The following is a 21,049-nucleotide window of genomic DNA, read 5'->3' on the forward strand; positions in this document are numbered from 1 at the left end:
GGCTGAATTAATTTTTTTTAATACACAACCAATCATATCACTGGAATGCACAAAAGAGTCCGCAAAAATGACTACACATAAAATTTTCCTTGTTTATTTTGAAACCTTTTTTTCTCACAAATTTAAGGAATTGGATTCGGATAACGTGAATACAATTACGAATTTAGCTATATCGGATGATAGTTACTGCAGTGTTTTTTAATAAATGGTAGAAGTGGTTATCATTATATTCTCAATCTGAAAAGTAGACAATACATCCATGATTTCATATTATTGATTTGATACGATTTAATTTAATAAATTTAAATATGTGAATTAAATTAAATTCAGGCACATAACTTTTCGAGAGATGATATCCACACAATATATAAATATTATAAAATAAAAATATCTTTATAAAATAATATTAATTTTATAAAATAGTCTATAAAAACATTTTTTTAAAACAATATTATTATATAAAATATTGTGAGAAGGGACATTTGTTTGATCATTTTATACTGGAAAAATATAGTTACAAACATAATTGTGCACTAATCTGTGCATCAATGTGATGTGATTGGTCCAAAAATAAATTTTATTGAAAACAGTGTTAATTTAAATTTTAAGTATGAATAAATCAGTATTGGTACATAAATTAGTGCGCGACTGTGTTTTTATATAGCAAAACTCTTTTATACCGGCTCCGTCTCCTTGCTTCTCTTGTCCCAAGAGTATTGATAATGGCTTATGCATTTTTATATTTATATAATATCTCTTTAAATTGATCTACACTAGATTATGTATTTTTAAAATTTTACATAGTTATAAATAGTATTTTTTCAAGTTTGAAGAAGTACAATTCACTATTCAAATATTATTTTACTATTTTCTCTCTCCTATTCATTAAAATCAATTTTGTAAAATTTGTATTAAGATGATTTTGATATATTAAATTTATATTAAGTTGATGATACAAAATGTTTTTTTAGTATATATTAATATTTATTGATAAAAGTAATCATTTTGATGTATAAAATTAGTAATATTTAGATATATGGAATTTGTATTTTTTAGTACATTGTGCTAATTGTAAAATATATAAAAATAATAATTTTAAGAAAAAATAAAAAATAATAATATTTTTTTATTATTTGGTTAAAAAATGTATAATCCAATGTGAGAATTTTTTTTATATACAAAATCAATCTTCAAAAAATGTGATTTTAAAGATGCATACAGAAAAATTAATACTGGTGCTCTAACTCCCTAAGAGCACTTTTATTGGATTATCTATATCTAAAACTAAAGCCCATTTTTACCTATTAGACATAAAAGTCACTTGCAATGGATTATTTATAATCAAATTTCTTAGTTTTTAGTTACAGTACACGTAAAGATTAATAGTTACTGTTCCACAAGTAAATCTTTATTTTATTATTTTTTAAGTCTCTCTCATTTGATAGTTACTTTTTTAAAATTTTTATTATTTTTTAATCCATAATTTAATTATAATATGATTAATAATTAACATATAATAGATAAAATAGTAAAATATGGTAAAATAAAATAAAATAAAAATTAAAAAAATTAAATATTATTTATTTATTTATTATTACTATGTAATAATAAATAAAGAATCTAATGTAAAAATTTGATATAAACAGTTAAAATCAAATTCATCTTATATTATTTTATTATTATATAACAAAAAAATAATTATTCTAATATAAAAATTTATATAAATAGAATAACTAATATTTAAATTCATCTTACATTCATTAAAAATATCCTTTACATATACATAATACAGTAACAATGCTCTAAGAACCTGACCGATTTCCACACTACAAGTCATAAACCACAGCCCCGCCCTCTTTCTAACACACCCGTGCATATACAAAAGTAAGAGAGTCATTTCGTCGAGCGCTTGGGTTGCAAGATTGCGAAATCAACGTGGTCATGAAGGGCAAGAAGGCAACGGTTCTAACGTTTGCAGATAAATGCAAGGTTCCTCGCTAACTCCCTCGCTAACTCCCTCCATTCCCCCTTCTCTCTCTCTCTCTCTCTCTCTCTCTCTCTCTCTCTCTCTGCGAATCAAAATTTGATATAATTTGTAACCTACTTTAGCTTGCTGTTTTCGCAAGATGATATCTGTAACTTCTGGTGGCTTTAGACTGTTAACATTAAGATAAAAGGTATTGCAGAACATATTGGCTTCAAATTGGCAAGGCCACCTTAATACCATTAAAGCTGACGCCAAAGGAAGGTATCCTTATTATGCTCAAACGATTTGTATTTTTTTCTTCTTAACTATATATAACTTCGTAAAGCCTCTTTGTGGACTTTAGCTTTGCATATGCTTGGTTATTAGGGATTAAGTGAAAACGGAAAAAAACTAAGTAAAGAATCATGTTAGAAGTCTAATACAATCTTACAATCGTTTTGTTTTTAGTAATCGATCGGATTATTTTATAAACCAAATGACGTATTCTTGTTGAGAACTTGATGAATAGCAGAGAAAACTAAAAACAGAGGAAGGATTGTGTAATCTGATATGAATTAACTCGATACTTGATGATTAATACATGAAGGTCTATGTAATATTTATACTACACAGAGGAATAAATGTATAACAGAAATGTAACAGAAATAACTGTATTTTAAATCTTCTCCTTCTCTTTTTCTGCCTTTAGCTTTTCTTCTTTAGACTTCAACTCCATGCTGTCAATGTGAGAGGCTATACTCCAACACCCCCCCTCAAGATGAGCATGTATATTGATAATGTTCATCTTGCGCAAATTATGATGGAAAGGCAGTGATCCGAGAGGCTTGGTAAATATATCTGCTAGTTGTAATCTTGAGGGAATATAGAAAAGCTTTATAACATTCTGCTGCAATTTCTCCCTAACAAGATGACAATCGATTTGAATATGTTTAGTCCTCTCATGTTGTACTGGATTAGTTGCAATAGACAAAGCTGATTTGCTGTCAGTGTAGAGCATTGTAGGCTGAGAGTGATCAACACTGAGATCTTGAAGGGCATATAATAACCACTGCACCTCACAGGTTGTGGCAGCAAGAGCCCTATATTCTGCTTCTGCAGATGATCTGCTAACTGTGGCTTGTTTCTTTGATTTCCATGAGATTAAAGAATCTCCTAGAAAAATTGCATATCCTGTAACACTTCTCCTGGTGTCTAAGCAACCTGCCCAATCACTATCAGAAAAGGCTTTTAATTGAAAATCTGAAGATGAAGAGAAGAACAATCCTTGTCCAGGTGTAGCTTTTAAGTGTCTAAGCACACGCATAGCAGCTTGATAATGAGAAACTGCTGGTTTAGCAAGAAACTGGCTAAGGACTTGAACAGAATAGGCCAAGTCAGGCCTTGTAACTGTCAAATATAGTAGCCTGCCAATTAACCTTCTGTAACCTGAGGCATCTTCATAGAGATTAGGATCATCTGTACTAAGTTTAAGAGTAGATTCCATTGGAAATGCAGCTGGCTTGGAACCTGTGAGACTTGCATCTTGAAGTATATCCAAAGTATACTTTCTTTGACAGAGAGAGATGCCAGATTTTGATCTGGCTACTTCCAATCCTAGGAAGTACTTCAATTGCCCCAAGTCCTTGATTGTGAACTTATCATGCAGAAATATCTTGAGTTGCTGAATCTCAATTAGATTATCACTAGCTAGTAGAACATCATCTACATATACTAGTAAAGTAATGAAAGAAGTGGCAGTTTTCTTGATAAAAAGTGAGCAATCAGAATTGCCTTGAGTAAAGCCATATTGAAGAAGAGCTTGAGAGAGTTTGGCAAACCATTGTTGAGATGCCTGCTTCAGGCCATAAAGACTCTTTAACAGTTTACAAACTACAATGGGATGTTTAACATCCAAACCAGGGGGCACTTCCATGTAAACTTCTTCATTTAATTCACCATGTAAAAAGGCATTATTTACATCTAATTGGTGAATATACCATCCCTTAATAGCAGCAACAGCTAATAATAACCGAATTGAATTAAGTTTTGCCACTGGGGAAAAAGTATCAAAGAAGTCTAATCCTTCTTGTTGAGTGTAGCCTTTGGCTACCAACCTTGCTTTATGTCTTTCTATGGTTCCATCAGCCTTGTATTTCACTTTAAAAACCCATTTACAACCTATGGTCTTTTTATTTTTAGGTAAAGTAACAAGTTCCCAGGTTTTATTTAACTCTAAAGCAGTGAGTTCATTTCTCATAGCAACTTGCCATTCATGAGATTTTGCAGCTTGTTGATATGTTTTGGGTTCTTTGATAATAGAAATTGAAGCTAAGAAAGCTTTGTGTGAAGCTGAAAGTCTACTGACAGAAATAAAAGAGGATATAGGATAGGGATTACCTGTGTTAGAGGAACAACCAATGGAAGCAGATGAGTTGATTGCATGAGGAAACAATGAGGCAGTACCACAATAATAATCCTGCAAAAATTTTGGTGTTTGTTTAATCCTTGATGATTTTCTGACAGCAGGGATAGGATTTGCTAAGTCAGTTTGATGGTTGCTGTCAATATGAGATGATTCTGAACTTTCTAAGTCATTTTGGTGCATGCTGTCAATATGAGAGAAATCTGAACTTGCTAAGTCAGTATGATGGAAGCTGTCAATATGAGAGGAATCTGATTCATTAGGAATCAGTGATGTAATATTTTGATCAGAAGAGATAGGATTGTTTATATGAGAGGAATTATATTGGAATTCTGAAGGAGGAAACAGAAAATTAGGTATGGCAGAATTAACTGGAAGACTTTTGAATGGAAAGTTGGTTTCATGGAACACAACATTTCTGGAAATGATGATTCTATTAGTGTTTAAGTCCATAAGTTTGTAACCTTTGACAGCAGAAGGATATCCTAAAAATAGACATTTTGTTGCTCTTGGATCAAACTTTTGTCTGTGACTAGTAATTGTAGATGCAAAGCATAAGCATCCAAAAATTTTTAAATGAGAAAGATTTGGTGATTTGTGAAATAACATTTCAAAAGGTGTTTTATTTTGGAGAAGAGGAGTTGGAATTCGATTTATGATATGGGCTGCAGTCAATACACATTCACTCCAAAAACTTAAAGGTAAGTTTGCTTGAAACATCAAAGCTCTAGCTGTGTTTAATAAGTGTTGATGTTTTCTTTCAACCACTCCATTTTGTTGTGGAGTTTCTACACAACTTCTTTGATGTACAATTCCATTGTCACCATAAAATTTTGTAAGGAAAAATTCTGAACCATTGTCTGTTCTTATGGTTTTTACAGAGGTATTGAACTGAGTTTTAACCATGTTACAAAAATTTGGTAGTAAAGATGAAACCTCAGATTTAGTTTTAAGCATATACACCCGAGTGCATCTTGTAAAATCATCTACTATAGTGAGAAAGAATTTAAAACCAGAATATGATATAGTAGCAAAAGGACCCCATATATCACAATGAATCAATTCAAATTCTTTATTAGAAATACTTTGTGATACAGGGAAAGAAAGCTTTTTCTGCTTTGCTAGTGGACAAATTTCACAGACATTTGTACAATCAAATGTTATTGAATTGTCTATTTGTCTAAGAAAAGGTATTCTAGAATTTGAGACATGACCTAATCTGTAGTGCCAAAGGTTTGGCTGATTTCGAGTAATGATTGATGCAGAGATTGGTGTAGGATTAAACTGATTGTGCTGACAAGAATTAGCTTTTGAAGAAGCTTGAGGTAGGTAATAAAGGCCTTGTTTCTCATAGGCAATCCCAATCATCTTCTTCATTGATTGGTCCTGTAAAAGGCAATGTGAATCAAAGAAAGATAGACAAAGATTAGATTCTCTGGTTAGTTTAGAAACAGATAATAGGTTGAATGAAAAGCTTGGAACACACAAGACATTATGCAAATGTAATGTGCTAGAAAGACTTACAGTTCCAATATATAATGCTGGAACAGTTTGACCATTAGGAAGATTTATAGAATTTGTAACTGGTTTAGGAGTAGAAGAATATAGCAGTGGTGAACAGATCATATGATCTGTTGCACCAGTATCTAGGATCCAAGAAAATTCAGATTTTAACTTGGTAGAAACAGAATTGCATTGACTGAAAAGATTACCAGAAAATTGAGTGGTGGCTAGATTTACTGCTGCTGTGGATGTATCAATGTTCTGAGTATTTGAACTCGAATTGGCAAGTGCTATGAGTTTATTGAATTCTTCAGCAGTTAGACTAAACCTTTGGCTCTCATTACTGTTTTTAATAAAGACCTCTTCAGTTGAAATGGCTGCATGTGCAGAAGGAAGATTTCTTTTTCCCTTAGGTCCAGTCCATCCAGGAGGATAGCCATGCAATTGAAAGCACTTGTCAATTGTATGACCATTATAACCACAGTGAGTACAATGCAGTGAGGATTTCTTCAGCTTGTCTTTGATGAACTTGGACTGAGTATTCTGATTGGACTGAGTATAATGCTTGGCCAACAAAGCATGTGTGTCATTACTTGTGAAGTTGGTCAATTGCCGTTGACTTTCTTCTTGAAGCAGCAAAGAAAACACTTTAGCCATGCTAGGCAATGGAACAGCAAGTAACAATTGACTTCTTACTGAAGCATAAGAATCATTCAATCCTACCAGAAATTTCAACACGTAATCTGACTGTTGCCTAAGAAGCAAGAAATTGAACAGATCACAGGTGCAAGAAGCCATCTTGCCACATGTACAAGTTGGAAGTGGCCTATAATTGACATACTCATCCCAAAGGGTCTTGAAAGCACTGAAATATTCTGTAATTGAGGATGAACCTTGGTTTATACAGCTTAGGGATTTTTCAAGATGAAAAACCCTTGGTCCATCACTTCTCAAATATCTTGTTTTTAACTCATTCCAGAGGTCTACAGCAGATGCAACATAGAGTAAACTATTTCTAATATCTTTAGAAATAGAATTCATGAGCCAAGAAAGTACCAAATTATTGGCACGAAGCCAAGCAGTATGATTAAGACGCTGAGTAGTAGGAGGAGCAGTAATTGAGCCATCAATGAAAGCTATCTTGTTCTTCACAGTGAGGGCAATGCTGATTGAACGACTCCAAGCAATGTAGTTGTCTCCTCCAAAGATTTCTGACACCAAGAGAGAACCCGGATTATCACTAGGATGAAGATAATATGGGCTAGAGGAATCATCTGAAGGGTTAAGAATACGAGATGAAGCTGAAGAATTAGGGGAGTTTTCTTCTGCCATGTTTCCAAGAATTGGAAAGAAAGTGCAAGAATTGAGAAACAAGATTCTTGAGGAACAAGAATTAAAGATTCTTGAGCAGAAATATGTAATCGAAGTAGAAAGATTGTAATTGAAGTAGAAAGATCAGAGTGTGCAATGCAGATTGCAAGAATATGCGGAAGCAGTGTTTGTGAATTCTCAATCTGATACCATGTTGAGAACTTGATGAATAGCAGAGAAAACTAAAAACAGAGGAAGGATTGTGTAATCTGATATGAATTAACTCGATACTTGATGATTAATACATGAAGGTCTATGTAATATTTATACTACACAGAGGAATAAATGTATAACAGAAATGTAACAGAAATAACTGTATTTTAAATCTTCTCCTTCTCTTTTTCTGCCTTTAGCTTTTCTTCTTTAGACTTCAACTCCATGCTGTCAATGTGAGAGGCTATACTCCAACAATTCTATGGATTTGGATATTGTAGTTTATTTTCTTTCTTTGTTATTTTTCAAATTTTTTGTATGGCTACTGTTATTTGAGGAGAGAAGACGCTACTTTGTACATTAGTAACTGGGGTTCTTCGCTTATACTTTGTATGAATGTTTAAGTAAGGAGGATATTTACACATCAAAGGTTAAATACATACTCAGAAGAGGGAAGCCATACATTTGGGTGCCTGAAAAGGATCTGCATAATGTGGTAAGTCCCTCTCTGTGGTGCATTCGGTTTTATATGCCCCCAAAAAGTATGATATCCTTAATTCATTTCTTCTACTTAATGTAGAACACAATCATCGATGAGCGTGGTTCATTTGCTGTGTCCAGTCCCATCCCAGGACCACTGCCAAGCTTACTTGGATCGATGAAAAAGGTTGTTGATGATTTGGAATTGCATCGCTTCTTTTTCCTTGTTCAACTAGTCTATGAAGATTTCTTTGTTGCGCTCCTAAAATGTTTTTCCCCCTCGAGTGCTTCCATTCACAAACTATAGTAACAGGGCATGTAGCCGTATTTTATATCTATTATACAATTATTCTGAATAGTAAGAGGCGATGTTGATTTATTCACCTTCTGCAGCTACCAGCTCGGGTTGCTCTGACTGGGGATGTAGAGCCTCTTAAAGATGGAAAGGTATTCTAACTCCACTTAATGATAATGGAACATGCTGGCTCAAAATTAATGGCTTTAATAGATTGATATTGCCTTTTCTTTTTGGAAAAAAAAAATGTAGATTCTATAATCTATTAATTCTGGTCTATGACTTAATATCTGCACTTATTTAATGTGTGTTTTTAATTTGTTCTTTGCTGTTGTCGTTGGTGTGTAATTTAGCTCTGATAACTTTTCCTCGAAAGTAATTGCAGTTCAGTATCTTACCTCAATGTGGAGCCACACCTTGATTTGCCATACTCTTTCAAATTGTTCAACCTTAATATTTTTTAATGTGATATTTATACCATTTCATATTTGACTATTTTTTTTTCCTCGTTCTTGTTATAGGCTCAGTCTGCAACAGAAAGCCTTAGAGAAGTCTTATTATCCGAACAAAAAGTAATTAGTCAGTGCAGCTATACAGTTTCTGGTGTATTAAGTTCTTCTAATCTTAGTTATGCATCTCGAAGTGAAAGCCTTAAGAAGTTACTGGAAGGGGATGAAAAATATGTGGTTTATAAGTTTAATTTCAGGTAAACAACATCCTCTCTGGATTCCTTGTCTTGTACCATTTGTGTATAGTTGGTTTAGCAATTGAATGTCCTCATTATGTCAAAAGGATCTGGAAAATTTATATCACAAGCCCCGAAAGAAGTTCAAATTCTGCAATTATTACTAAGTGCAACTTGTCAATTGTAACTTTTCACTTATACCTTGTTTACGGAGTCTGTAACTTTTGATGTATACGTGACTTTCCCTGTATATGTGATGCACCTTCAAATGGTAGTACCCACTCTTACAGAGCACGCTGTGAAAGTTATATTTGGAGCATATGAAATTATATGATTATGCAATTTGATATTGTGCTTGTCCTTTCTACAATATGGCTCAAATATACCACATTTGCTGCTCTCATATACCGCTTACATTTGACTCAAGATCTCAATTGTCTAGATCCTCCATGTTTATTGATGGCAATGGAGGCGCTTATGAAGTTGATTTTGAAGACATAAAAGCGTCTAAAGCAGATCCACTAGGTCAGATCATCAGCATAAGTTCACCAAGAAAATCATTATCATCTTCAGCATAATGGCGAGCATATACTTGCACGAGAGTAGAATCATTTTTGTGCATCCATAATTTTTTTGATAGCATGAATTTTCTAATTACATGATAATTTTTTTTCTTGTAGCACCTTTTTCTGCAATGCTAATTGACGGGATTAATCAAAATGGAGCAAGGCGTAGAGCTTTGATACTGTTTTGTTTCATATATTTGAATGCACATGCAAGGGTAAGACATTGATGTATTGAACATTTACCATACTACAAATTACTAGTGTATGAAATGCTGTGATGAGCCCATTATAGTTGATGCTTATTTAATTCGAGTTGCTAAAGGTTGTTTTCAACTTGTGTTCCTTGCTGCATGTTACAAATACTAGATTAATAGATTAGCAAATGACTACGATTTTAATATCAGAGTTCTTGTTGGTGAATAAATAATTTCTTGTGGGGGTAATTAACTGTTATTCTGAGGAGACATTACGTTGTTTTTTGTAGTTTTGCCACAGGACTACAGGCAGTCTAGGACAGGATAAATCTACAGCAGAAAAGTTTATTGCTATCAATTAGTTCACTAATTTACTTCTGTTATTTGCATAAGTTTACTGCTAATTAGTTTTAGATGAGAGGCTTAAGGCGTTTAATTCTATTGTTGGGTTTACATAGTCTATAATCTTTAAAAATGGCATATCCTCAAATCCAATAAGCAGCTGCTCTATATTGTCTTGTTAAGGATGCATACATGCTCTCCATTGATCGCAAGGGATTTAGTGTGCTGGGGAAGGTCCCCAGTCCATTATTGAAGGATGGCTTTAGCCAGTCCCAATGGAAAGAGTTCAGGTTCACGTTGAAGGAAGAGGCAAACGATGTTGAAACTTTCTGTCGTCAACTTGTGGAAATGGAAGAGGAGACTGTCAAAAAAGTATCAAGCTACAGCGGTCTACAATAAGGTGAATGATAGATCTTATCTAAGATGTGTTCCCGGCACATCTTTATATTCATTTGTTATTTTCTTTTGCTTTTTAGATGAAATTGTATCAACGAATGTTATATGGTTTTTGGCGAATCTATGGTTGATTATATTACGCAGTTTCATTACATTGGCCAGGGCCAAAATTAGGTGGCATCGACTGCCGTGCGAAAATGGGCACAAATTGTACCATGCAAGGTTGAATCTTGTTGACCTTGGCATTCTTTTGCTCCTTCCATTGCGTCCTGGACTCCTTTTTTCATGTGAACTTTTTTTCTGAAGACAGATGGTCTGATTTTGTTTTTGTAAGTTCGTAGTTTTCCTCTGCGCGTAGATGCAAGACGTTCACATTTACTAGGACTTTCACGTTTAATATGCTTTTCTTGTGGTAAGTGTGATTGCCCATGCCTATGTTAGACCACAATTTTTATGGATAGCATGAAACCGGACGAAGGCACGCAGCTCAAGCCGCATATTGCATTACTAACGCTGAAAACTCTTCCGACGTGAAAGCCACAATTTGCAGGAAATGTGCGAGGCACCTTTCTTGCCGCTAAGAGTGACGATTTAACTCTTTAACCCACAGAATATATCTTGAATCAGAGGATAAAATATCAATGTGACAACACCATTCGAATTCAATATACCAAAATTCCATGGATTCCTAGTACGCCAAGAAGCCCCAAATTTAGAACTGAAATTGTAAAGGGTGGGTGCCTTACAGCCACCCATTTTGGGTCCCAATTAGGGGTGTTCATCTGGGCCGGATTTTTTTTCCGGCCCGATCTGGAACCGGATAACCGGATTCCGATTCAGGTTTTCGGCCCGGATTTGATCCGGGCCGAAACCCGCATTACAAAATCCGGACCAATCCGGTTCGGATACGGTTATGAAATCCGGGTTCCAGGTTTTAAACCCGGTACTCGGATTATATATATAGAACAACCGGTTAACTTCTAACCCTACCCTTCTCTCTCTCTCTCTCTCTCTCTCTCTCTCTCTCTCTCTCTCTCTCTCTCTCTCTCATAAGCCGCTTCTTCTCTGTCTAACTTCCCTCTTTCTTCTAAGTCCCAGCCAGAGCAGCAGCTGCAGCACCGATTGACTCCTCTTCCATACTGCCGCCGTCACTCAATCTCACTCTGGGGCTCTGCTGATCGTGTGGGGATCTAGCGAACTCGAACTCGGATTCGATGATCCTTACCCTCCATTGCCCTTCTCCGTCACTTCTCGGGTCAGTTTATGATTCGTTTTGCAAGCATCTAACTTTCTCGGATCAGTTCCCAGTGGCCTTTCCCGTGGTCATGGCTGTGTGTCGGATCGACTTCTTCAACGCGTTGTTAGTGCGTGAGTGGTCTTTGGGTTGGCCAGATCTACCATGTTTTTTTTTTGTATTTTTGAGGATCTCCTCAAGAGCTTTTTTTCTGTTCATGTAAGGCCAGTTTTTTTCTTGCTTCTTCATAGATTGTGTTAGTTTGTAAGCACTATAACTACTTTGATCTTGAATTTACCTTGTTTTCTTTAAACCAGAAGCTGCTGTAGAAATGGGTTTGGCACTATCTCGAATTCTCGATTCGTGAAGATGCTTTTTGCAAGGAAAGAAATGAGGATCTAGGTCTGGATGCTGCTGGAAAAACCACCATCCAGGTTCATTCCGGAATTCAAATTTTTGGGTTGTAAAAATCCGGATTCATCTGAGTTTCAGCTCGGATTAAAACCCAGACTAATCCGATCCAGAACCCGCTCCGAATTTTAGATCCGATTTTTGGGCCGGATACACCTAGATATCCGGTCCGTTACCCGTTTGAACACCCCTAGTCCCAATTAGTGTAATTCATATTTTTCTTTTTCTTTTTTTTTTTATGCATTTTTTTAACTTCAAACATTTAAAAAAAAAATAACAACATCATTAAAAATAATACTTCTTTAATCACTAAATAAAATAAAAAATAACAAAAAAATGTGTCGGGAGAAAAATCTCGGGACACAGAGCATTTCCCAATTGTAAAATATGGTTATACAAAGTCCACTGAAATTAAAATTGAGAGTTTAACTACGATATTTAAATACTTGAAAACCTCCTATAAACAGAACCCCATACCAGCATTATAAAAATCAAAGAGCAGATTAAGGCTCTTAGTCAACCTCCTCGATCTTAGGACCAGCACCACCACTGCTTCCAGCAGGAGGGCCATCCTCGTCCATGTCACCACCACCCATGTCAGGCCCAGCACCCTGATACATCTTGGCTATGATGGGGTTGCAGATGCTTTCGAGCTCCTTCATCTTGTCCTCGAACTCATCTGCCTCTGCAAGCTGGTTGCCATCTAGCCATTGGATGGCTTGTTCAATTGCATCCTCAATCTTCTTCTTGTCCGCTGGGGCTAGCTTGGAACTGATCTTGTCATCCTTAATAGTGTTCTTCATGTTGTATGCATAGTTCTCCAAAGCATTCTTCGCCTCGATTTTCTTCTTGAGCTCCTCATCCTCAGCCTTGTACTTCTCAGCCTCCTGAACCATCTTCTCAATTTCTTCCTTCGACAGTCTTCCCTTGTCGTTGGTGATTGTGATCTTGTTCTTCTGGCCAGTGGTCTTGTCCTCGGCAGAAACATTCAAGATACCATTGGCATCAATATCAAAGCAGACATTGATCTGAGGAACACCTCTGGGAGCAGGAGGAATGCCAGAAAGCTCAAACTTGCCAAGCAAATTGTTGTCCCTGGTCCTTGTTCTCTCACCCTCATAAACCTGGATCAAGACACCTGGTTGATTGTCCGAGTAGGTGGAGAACACCTGCTCCTTCTTGGTGGGGATAGTGGTATTTCTTGGAATCAAGACAGTCATCACACCTCCAGCAGTTTCCAACCCAAGCGATAAAGGGGTGACATCCAATAGTAACAGATCCTGAACCTTCTCGTTACCCTCGCCAGTCAAGATCGCAGCCTGAACAGCAGCACCATAGGCGACTGCTTCATCTGGGTTAATGCTCTTGCAAAGCTCCTTTCCATTGAAGAAATCCTGCAACAGCTGCTGCACTTTGGGAATCCTGGTAGAACCTCCGACAAGAACAATGTCATGGACGGTGCTCTTGTCCATCTTTGCATCCCTTAAACACTTCTCCACAGGCTCCATACACTTCCTAAATAGATCCATATTGAGCTCCTCGAATCGAGCACGGGTAATGGTTGAATAGAAGTCAATACCCTCGTACAATGAGTCAATCTCAATGGTGGTCTGCGCAGTGGATGATAGTGTCCTCTTTGCCCTCTCACATGCTGTCCTCAACCTTCTAAGCGCTCTGGGGTTACCACTAATATCCTTCTTATTCTTCCTCTTAAATTCCTGAACAAAGTGGTTCACCATTCTATTATCGAAGTCCTCTCCTCCAAGGTGAGTGTCACCAGCTGTGGCCTTTACTTCGAAGATACCCTCCTCAATGGTGAGCAGTGATACATCAAAAGTACCACCACCAAGATCAAAAATCAAAACATTCTTCTCGCCAACGCTGGTTGCCTTCTTGTCAAGACCATAAGCAATGGCTGCCGCAGTCGGTTCATTGATAATACGCATGACATTGAGGCCAGCAATGACCCCAGCATCCTTAGTAGCCTGTCGCTGAGAGTCGTTAAAGTAAGCTGGGACAGTCACAACAGCATTCTTCACTGTCGAACCAAGGAAGGCCTCAGCAATCTCACGCATCTTTGTCAGGACCATAGATGATATTTCCTCAGCAGAAAACTGCTTCTCCTCACCCTTGTAGTTGACCACAATCATGGGCTTGTCAGCAGGACCAGCAATGACCTTGAATGGCCACAGCTTGATGTCACTCTGAACAGAGGCATCACTGTATCTCCTACCAATCAGACGCTTGGCATCTGTGGACACCCGGAAAATATAGAGTGAGCACACAACAACAAACAGATACGTCACGTATCAAAGTACGGAAGTCTACCAAAACCATTAAAGCATCCACCCCCAAAAACAAAAGCACCGGAATCAATTACAGTTAAAGCTGCATTAAGTCTCATGCACAACCATAAATCGTGGAATTTACCAACGCCAAACAAATGCAAATCCAATGGCTTTTTAATCTGGTTAAGCCAAACTTTATTATATCTATCTCAACCACCCGCCCTCCAAAACAAATCCCAGAAAAAAGACGTTATATAAATTCTGCAAATGCATAATACCAGCTGTTCAATCTCCAGATATTAAAAAAAAGATGACAAGAATATTACTGCAAATCGATCCAGAAATATTAAAAAAAAAAAAAATCCACATAACCATTCCACAATCACGCTTTATTGTTCTTCTAAGAAATCCTGAAACAGTATTCAAATGGGACTGTACCGACCTGTGTGCACGTTTAAGAATATCAATGACGACAGTTTGTTTTCTAATACCACTGTGACGGCCCACTTGTGGCTATAAATACAGTACACGTAAATGGATCTTCCGCACGCTCAGACCTAAAATGAAAAGATAGAACTTACCGAAGACGGTGTTGATTGGGTTCATGGCGACCTGGTTCTTGGCCGCGTCTCCGATCAGCCTCTCGGAGTCTGTGAAAGCGACATAAGAAGGCGTCGTCCTGTTCCCCTGGTCGTTGGCGATTATCTCCACGCGATCGTGCTGCCACACTCCGACGCATGAGTAGGTCGTGCCGAGATCGATTCCAATGGCGGGACCCTCTCCTTTTCCGGCCATAGTTTATACAAAAATCGGGAGTCTCAAGAAGCTTTTGAGAATAGAGAATTAGTGGTGATGAAGAATATGAAAGACTTCAGATCCCTAGGGTGGCTGTATATACATGTTCTGCGTAGCGAGAGGATCTAGAATTTTCGATTCTTTTTTTCTTTTTCGGTTAGTCTAGAATCTTCGATTGGAGCAAATGGCTGTCGGCCATAGATGAGGGTTTGTACGTACGGAGAGGATTGACTCGCTTGTATCTGAATATCTCTTGAGACTCCGATTCCTGGCTGTGGTTTTTAGTTCCATATCATATACCAGTTCATGCGAATATTACGAATTTCAGTTTCGGCCGTAACATGCACGTGGAGAACTGGTCATATTTTCCCCTGCCAATAAACAAGTAAATAACTTACACAATTTCTTACTATTTACATAATTTGTACACATTATAATTTTTCAAATTTATATTATTTTTTTTCTTTTATCAAATCTTTAATATATAGATAATAAATAAAAAAATTCAATTAATGTAAAAAAATATGATACGTGGAAGTTAAAGAAGTTAAGTAACGCGCAAGGCTCATCTAAGCAAAAGGATCAAACAAGTCAACGACTCTTTTATTTTTTATTTTTTTCCTTTTTCTTTTTTAAGTTCCTATGATATTCACCATAAGTAAATCTGCATGTGTCTCGGATTTTTATTATATAAAACCAAGATAAGAAGTAAACATATGTAATTCTTTTCGGATTAATAAGTTTTTTTTTTTTTTTAAATCGATATATAGAATATACCATTTATATTACTTAAATAATAATATTTGATTATTAAAATTTAAATTTTAAAATTTATTTTTTCAATTAGATCGTGTTATATAAACACTTTACTAAATGTATTATCAACGTCTTTAAAAAAAAGTGTTAACCACAATGATTTATAAATAAGATTTTTATTTATTAAATATTGGTTGAAATATTTACATAAATAATAATAAATATTATAAGACCCACTTTATACATCACTCTTTTGCAGTTAATGGGATTTTTTTCCAAAGTATACTTCTTGCATGGCATGCCACTAAAGTATTAAGTATTGGATTCAAAATTAAACATGCACACCCCTTAAACTATTAATATTAATTCACGTATCTAATTATTTATTAGTGGCACCGACGGCAGAATAATACAATCACCTTAAAGGAAAAAAAGAAAAAGAAAAAGAGAAATGATATTTATAGTTATAAAATATGCAAGTATAGAGCAATTATTTAAAAAAATAAGTAAATATGAAATACACGTGATAAAAAATTAATTTTTTTAATAATTTACCTTATGTTTTTTTAAAATAATTATAAGATACTTGCGTACTTCACAATTGTATATTATTTGAAAGAAAAAAAAAAGGCACACGAGAAAGGGTTGAAATGGTTCGAGCCGCTTATGTGACATTAGGCAATTGTTTAAATCTATCCGATTAGAAAGATTCTAAAAATAAGCTCACAAACCAAATATTATATTTTTTTTATCAAATATTTAGTATATGAATAATGAGTAGAGGAATTTAATTAATTTAAAAAGGATAAATTTAAAAAAAGTTTTAATTTAAAAAAAAATGATGTGATGTGTTTATGTGGAGGAAAACTCTTCCAATTAACAGGCTTAGGAACACAATCCCATCAGGCAGGAATCATAGCATTAGACCGCCCTAATTAGGCCTAGAAGCCTAGAGCCATCCGCGCCTTTCCTGAATGGACTTTGTCACTTTGAACAGTGTGTGAGGCTGTGAGCATTTTACATTCGGTAACAATTTACTAGTGGGGATGATCCTTCTCTCTTCCTTCGTATTGTTAAACGCTTCGGGATGATGACTTTTTTAAAACTGTTTTTCTTCGTCAGCTTTTCGGGTGGGCTTAACAATTTCTTCAATAGTCCATCAACTCCTCCTTCTAGACACATTATGATTGAATGGAAATCGATGAAATGAAGTGAAGTAAGGAAAAAAATTCGTAATAGGATCAGATCAATTTTACTGGAAATAATTGATGCTAGCCATTTACTTGAAAATATTAGGTTTATGTCCTTTCACTTATTAATTTAATAACTATTCAAAATTGAAATCAAGGAATAAAATAACAGATATTACCATTATATCCGAAGAAATAAGGAGTGTTTTAGCCCAAATTACCTCAATAAGCCCAACTCATCTAAGAGGGTGGACCTAAGAGCCCACAGATTCGTGGTTGAGCCGGCCCATTCCGAGCTGGCTGAACACACGGTAGCCCACATGTGGAACCAATGACCTCATATATATGGGTCCCACATCTGGTCCATATCGTGTGAAAGCACCATTAGTTAATTACTGATGCAGAAAAGGAAAGGACCACAGTACCATCTTTGATGTCTAAAAGCTTCTGAATTATGATAAAGCTAGGCATTCTACACTCTGGCACGCGGGTCCAACGGTCTCAAACAAATAATTTGGAATCTCTCGTTACAATCTGCACAGACTGCACTAGCTCAGCACGTGATCGAACACGATGGACACTCAGATTTTTCTGCTTCTTTCTTTATCTTGATTTAGATAGGGAGTGTTGATTTGTTGATATATAATATGATAGTCATGCATCGGTACTCTTCAATGCATGCGGTTCTTTATGTTATCGCAGCTTCTGAGCTGTGAAAATATGTGAAGGCCGTGGGAGGTAACAGCAACTGATCAACAAAATAATGGGGGCAAAAGCTGCAGAGCAAGCCCAGCTTTCCTTTCCCACTTTGTATGCATTACATCAAGAAGAAGAGCTGCTTTTTTGCGGAAATATGGGTTAAAGATTTATGTTCTGTCAAAGATTGAGTAGACAGACAGGGGAATTAGATTCCCATACCACCAACCGTTTGTAATTGTTTCGTGCATCCTCCATCCAAACAAATTAAACAGCATTTTTTATTTGCTTAAGAAGAAACACAAGCTAAGGTTTGATTTGTCATATGTGTGGGGCTGTGTCCTCGAACACATCTAGTTTTAATTTCAGATTGAAATATTACCCAGAATGAATTCGTGGCCCTATATGCAGTAAATCAAAGGTGGTCTTTGGCGACAATGTTTTGTCAGTTATATATATATACACACATATATTTATATTTATGTAGACACAAGCGTACAGATTCTAGAAAGGGATGGACTTGGAATGATGCTACAAACAGGTCTCATCATTGCAACAAGATTTCAATATGAAGGAAAGAAGAAAATACCTAGCTAGCTAGCTAGCTAAAGGAAATAAAATAAAAGTTCCATATTTAGGCAGGTTTGACAGATCATATTTATTCATTAACCTGTTCAAAGCTCCAATTATAAGCAACCAGAATTGACTAGGCATTAGTTTTGCGAGGGTTTCTCGGACAATATTATTCTAAGTCGGTAATTTCGATCCATATATCAAGTTTACACGGAAGATCATCAAATCAAAGCGGAGTTTGACAGTTATTTAGATATATAATTTGTGGATAAGTTCCATTCTAAGAATAGAGTAAGATAGATTTTTGAAATTGGAATACTGCCACGCGGGATGCCTAGTCAGCGCATCAATCAAAGTTGGAAAGTGGGAAATGAAAGCGAGAGGGGTCAAGGCCGTGGAACGAGCTGCGAGACTGAGAATGCATGCAGCACAGCAGCAGATCATAAACCTACATGATATGGATACGACAGTTTGCACTCCATATATAATATTAGGGTGGGCAATTACACGTACACCAAAGCACACTTTTTTATTATTCAAAGCCCTGGCCGGGAACATGCGGTTACGAGGAAAAAGTGTCAACTATTCTCTTGAGATTTAATATTTTCAACACTACCATCAAGTAAAGGAGTAACGTTCATTGGTATATATGATCAATATATATATATGCACATATGTATATTTATGAAGATCTGCTATTTTTGCTTTAACTTTTATCAGTATCCACTTTAGAAGAAATGGCCAGACCCTATATATTCATGGTTAATAACTTAATGGTTCTGTGCATGCAGGCCGCAGCCTCATGAAAAACCTGAGATATTAATTTGGACCCCCATCGATGGGGTAAGCTAGATCAATCACGTAAAAAATTTCTGGGCCATAAAATCTTGAATGTCGCCCATGTACTTGTATGCATATAATATGCAGATGCATGTCAACATTGTCAAGCAAAGGATCATTATCGCCCAGTCTTTGGTATAAGCTCGCTCTTGATCAAGCTGTCTCTTTTTAGTGATCTTTTTCAAATTCAATATATATTTATTGTTCATGTACTCAAGTGAATATATATTTATTATTATTGAAAAAAATAATAATAATGGTAAATATGGTATTACATAAGTTTTAAGGAAAAAGCAGCAGGCCGAGACTCATATGTCGTTGGTTTTGGACCACAGTACTAGTGCATGCATGTTCCATCTTTGGCAATGGAAGATGTGAATCGGGACAGCATCATGGAACATGTTGATCTTCTTTTCAGCTTTATCAGTTATCAATGACAGCTCATGTACTTAACAAAGAGCTATCAATATGACGAGAATATTTGCTCATTCGGGAAATTAGAAACCAGAATTGACGATTTTCCCAATTCAAATATATATATATATACATACATACATATATTAACGTACGTATATGGGTCTATATACACACACACACATATATATACATACACATACATACATACATACCTACATATATATATATATATGTGTGTTTGCGTGTGTATAACGTCCAAGAAGCCAAAACCTGTGTTGAAAGGCGTGCTTTAGGAAATTAGCTGAAAGAAGTGAAAATAGACCTGGTACTTTGCGTGAAATGGAGGTGCGTGAAAATAGACCTTACCCGGTTATGTCCATGAAAGTGAAACTTAAACGAGTCCTCGTCATTCGTCAATATACATAATTATTTCAATTGCCCAAAACCCAAAAGCTGGGATCTCCCCTTCATTATTGACAGCAATATTACAATATTGCTGACGACTTAAAGTTATAATATATTCAACGTGACAACAGCTTGTCAAGTACTCTTCCAATATCCCAAGACGTCCCTTTATTGGGCATAAACCTATTTTAGTTTTTAGCAAAAATACTATACTTCACATTTTAATAACTAACAACTATATATATTATATATATCTTCTGCATGAATTTTTAAAATAGTACAAATGTCTTTAAAATTGATTTGGGATCACTAGCTTCTAACATATATGCGTTGCACACGTCGGATCAAGTACCCATGCATAAATGCAAACACACACACAAATATAAGCTATATATATATATGCATGTATGAAAAAGATGGTGGCCGAGACAAACATGCATGCCCACTCGCCTAGCTCTTTTTCTTTTTGGTTAACATGAAATGCCTATCAAGAATCTTCAATTTGGTGCCACCCTCCTGATGGGCCATAGCCCAAGAATTATTGGTAACTGAAGGGATATATGCATGCAGGGAACAAGATGCAAGAAATAAAGCAAATGCGAGCACACCCATTTAATCATGCATCATGGTGGAACCAGCCGATTTTAGGCCTCACATCATATATACATGTATACGGTGGGGGACATGGGGTACACAGTTTTGGAATCGATCCAATGACAACAATAACCTCAAAATACTTTGTTTCACATTGCATTATGGATGTGATTTGGTCTAATGATTCGTTCAGTGGAAACTTATCGCCAAAACCTTGGCCTTATCTTTTCATGCGGGGGACCTTCAACTTCAGATGTACTACAGATAATACCTGCTTTTTCACCGAGAGAGAGAGAGAGAGAGAGAGAGAGAATCTGGGTTGGCAATTGACAGGAAGGTGGTGTGGGACCGGGTACAATATGACGTGCCACATGCATGCATGGAAAATTGAAAAAAGGGTTGCCCGACCTTTAGCATCTGAAGACGACCAGTACTCTATATATTCACCCAACATATATCCGGCGGCTTGGCCATATA

At 36.0% G+C, this 21,049-nt stretch overlaps 2 protein-coding genes across 5 annotated transcripts; one reads left to right on the forward strand and one right to left on the reverse strand.

Moving 5' to 3' along the window:
• Positions 1-1,801: 1,801 nt before the first annotated feature.
• On the forward strand, positions 1,802-12,244 carry LOC122290863. Of its 4 annotated transcripts, none has more exons than XM_043098541.1 (10): positions 1,802-1,989; positions 2,178-2,248; positions 7,821-7,911; positions 7,996-8,082; positions 8,289-8,342; positions 8,712-8,896; positions 9,318-9,400; positions 9,556-9,656; positions 10,161-10,377; positions 11,925-12,244. In XM_043098541.1, exons 1-9 carry the CDS (start codon positions 1,942-1,944, stop codon positions 10,374-10,376), a joined length of 936 nt encoding a protein of 311 aa, XP_042954475.1. In that variant the 5' UTR covers positions 1,802-1,941; the 3' UTR covers position 10,377; positions 11,925-12,244. The 4 variants fall into 4 exon arrangements, with proteins under 4 accessions (XP_042954475.1, XP_042954483.1, XP_042954467.1 ...); XM_043098549.1 differs by lacking the exon at positions 11,925-12,244 and adding an exon at positions 11,472-11,920; XM_043098533.1 differs by lacking the exon at positions 11,925-12,244 and adding an exon at positions 10,536-10,706.
• A 100-nt stretch (positions 12,245-12,344) lies between these two features.
• Positions 12,345-15,369, reverse strand: LOC122290834 (heat shock cognate 70 kDa protein 2-like). The gene is made up of 2 exons (XM_043098503.1): positions 14,888-15,369; positions 12,345-14,269 (listed from the first exon to the last, which is right to left on the reverse strand). Exons 1-2 carry the CDS (start codon positions 15,099-15,101, stop codon positions 12,531-12,533), a joined length of 1,953 nt encoding a protein of 650 aa, XP_042954437.1. The 5' UTR covers positions 15,102-15,369; the 3' UTR covers positions 12,345-12,530.
• Between the last annotated feature and the right edge of the window lie 5,680 nt (positions 15,370-21,049).

The sequence above is a fragment of the Carya illinoinensis genome, chromosome 1, assembly GCF_018687715.1.
Source record: "Carya illinoinensis cultivar Pawnee chromosome 1, C.illinoinensisPawnee_v1, whole genome shotgun sequence".
NCBI classification, from domain to species: domain Eukaryota; kingdom Viridiplantae; phylum Streptophyta; class Magnoliopsida; order Fagales; family Juglandaceae; genus Carya; species Carya illinoinensis.

Bases quoted from the DNA above. Each gene is read 5' to 3' on its own strand.
- LOC122290863 (XM_043098541.1), top strand. From the start codon at position 1,942: ATGAAGGGCAAGAAGGCAACGGTTCTAACGTTTGCAGATAAATGCAAG. The intron at 8,343-8,711 runs GTATTCTAACTC...TTCTTGTTATAG, and splicing joins AGCCTCTTAAAGATGGAAAG to GCTCAGTCTGCAACAGAAAG. The intron at 9,657-10,160 runs GTAAGACATTGA...TGTCTTGTTAAG, and splicing joins ATTTGAATGCACATGCAAGG to GATGCATACATGCTCTCCAT.
- LOC122290834 (XM_043098503.1), bottom strand. From the start codon at position 15,101: ATGGCCGGAAAAGGAGAGGGTCCCGCCATTGGAATCGATCTCGGCACG. The intron at 14,270-14,887 runs GTAAGTTCTATC...GGGTGTCCACAG, and splicing joins CCCAATCAACACCGTCTTCG to ATGCCAAGCGTCTGATTGGT.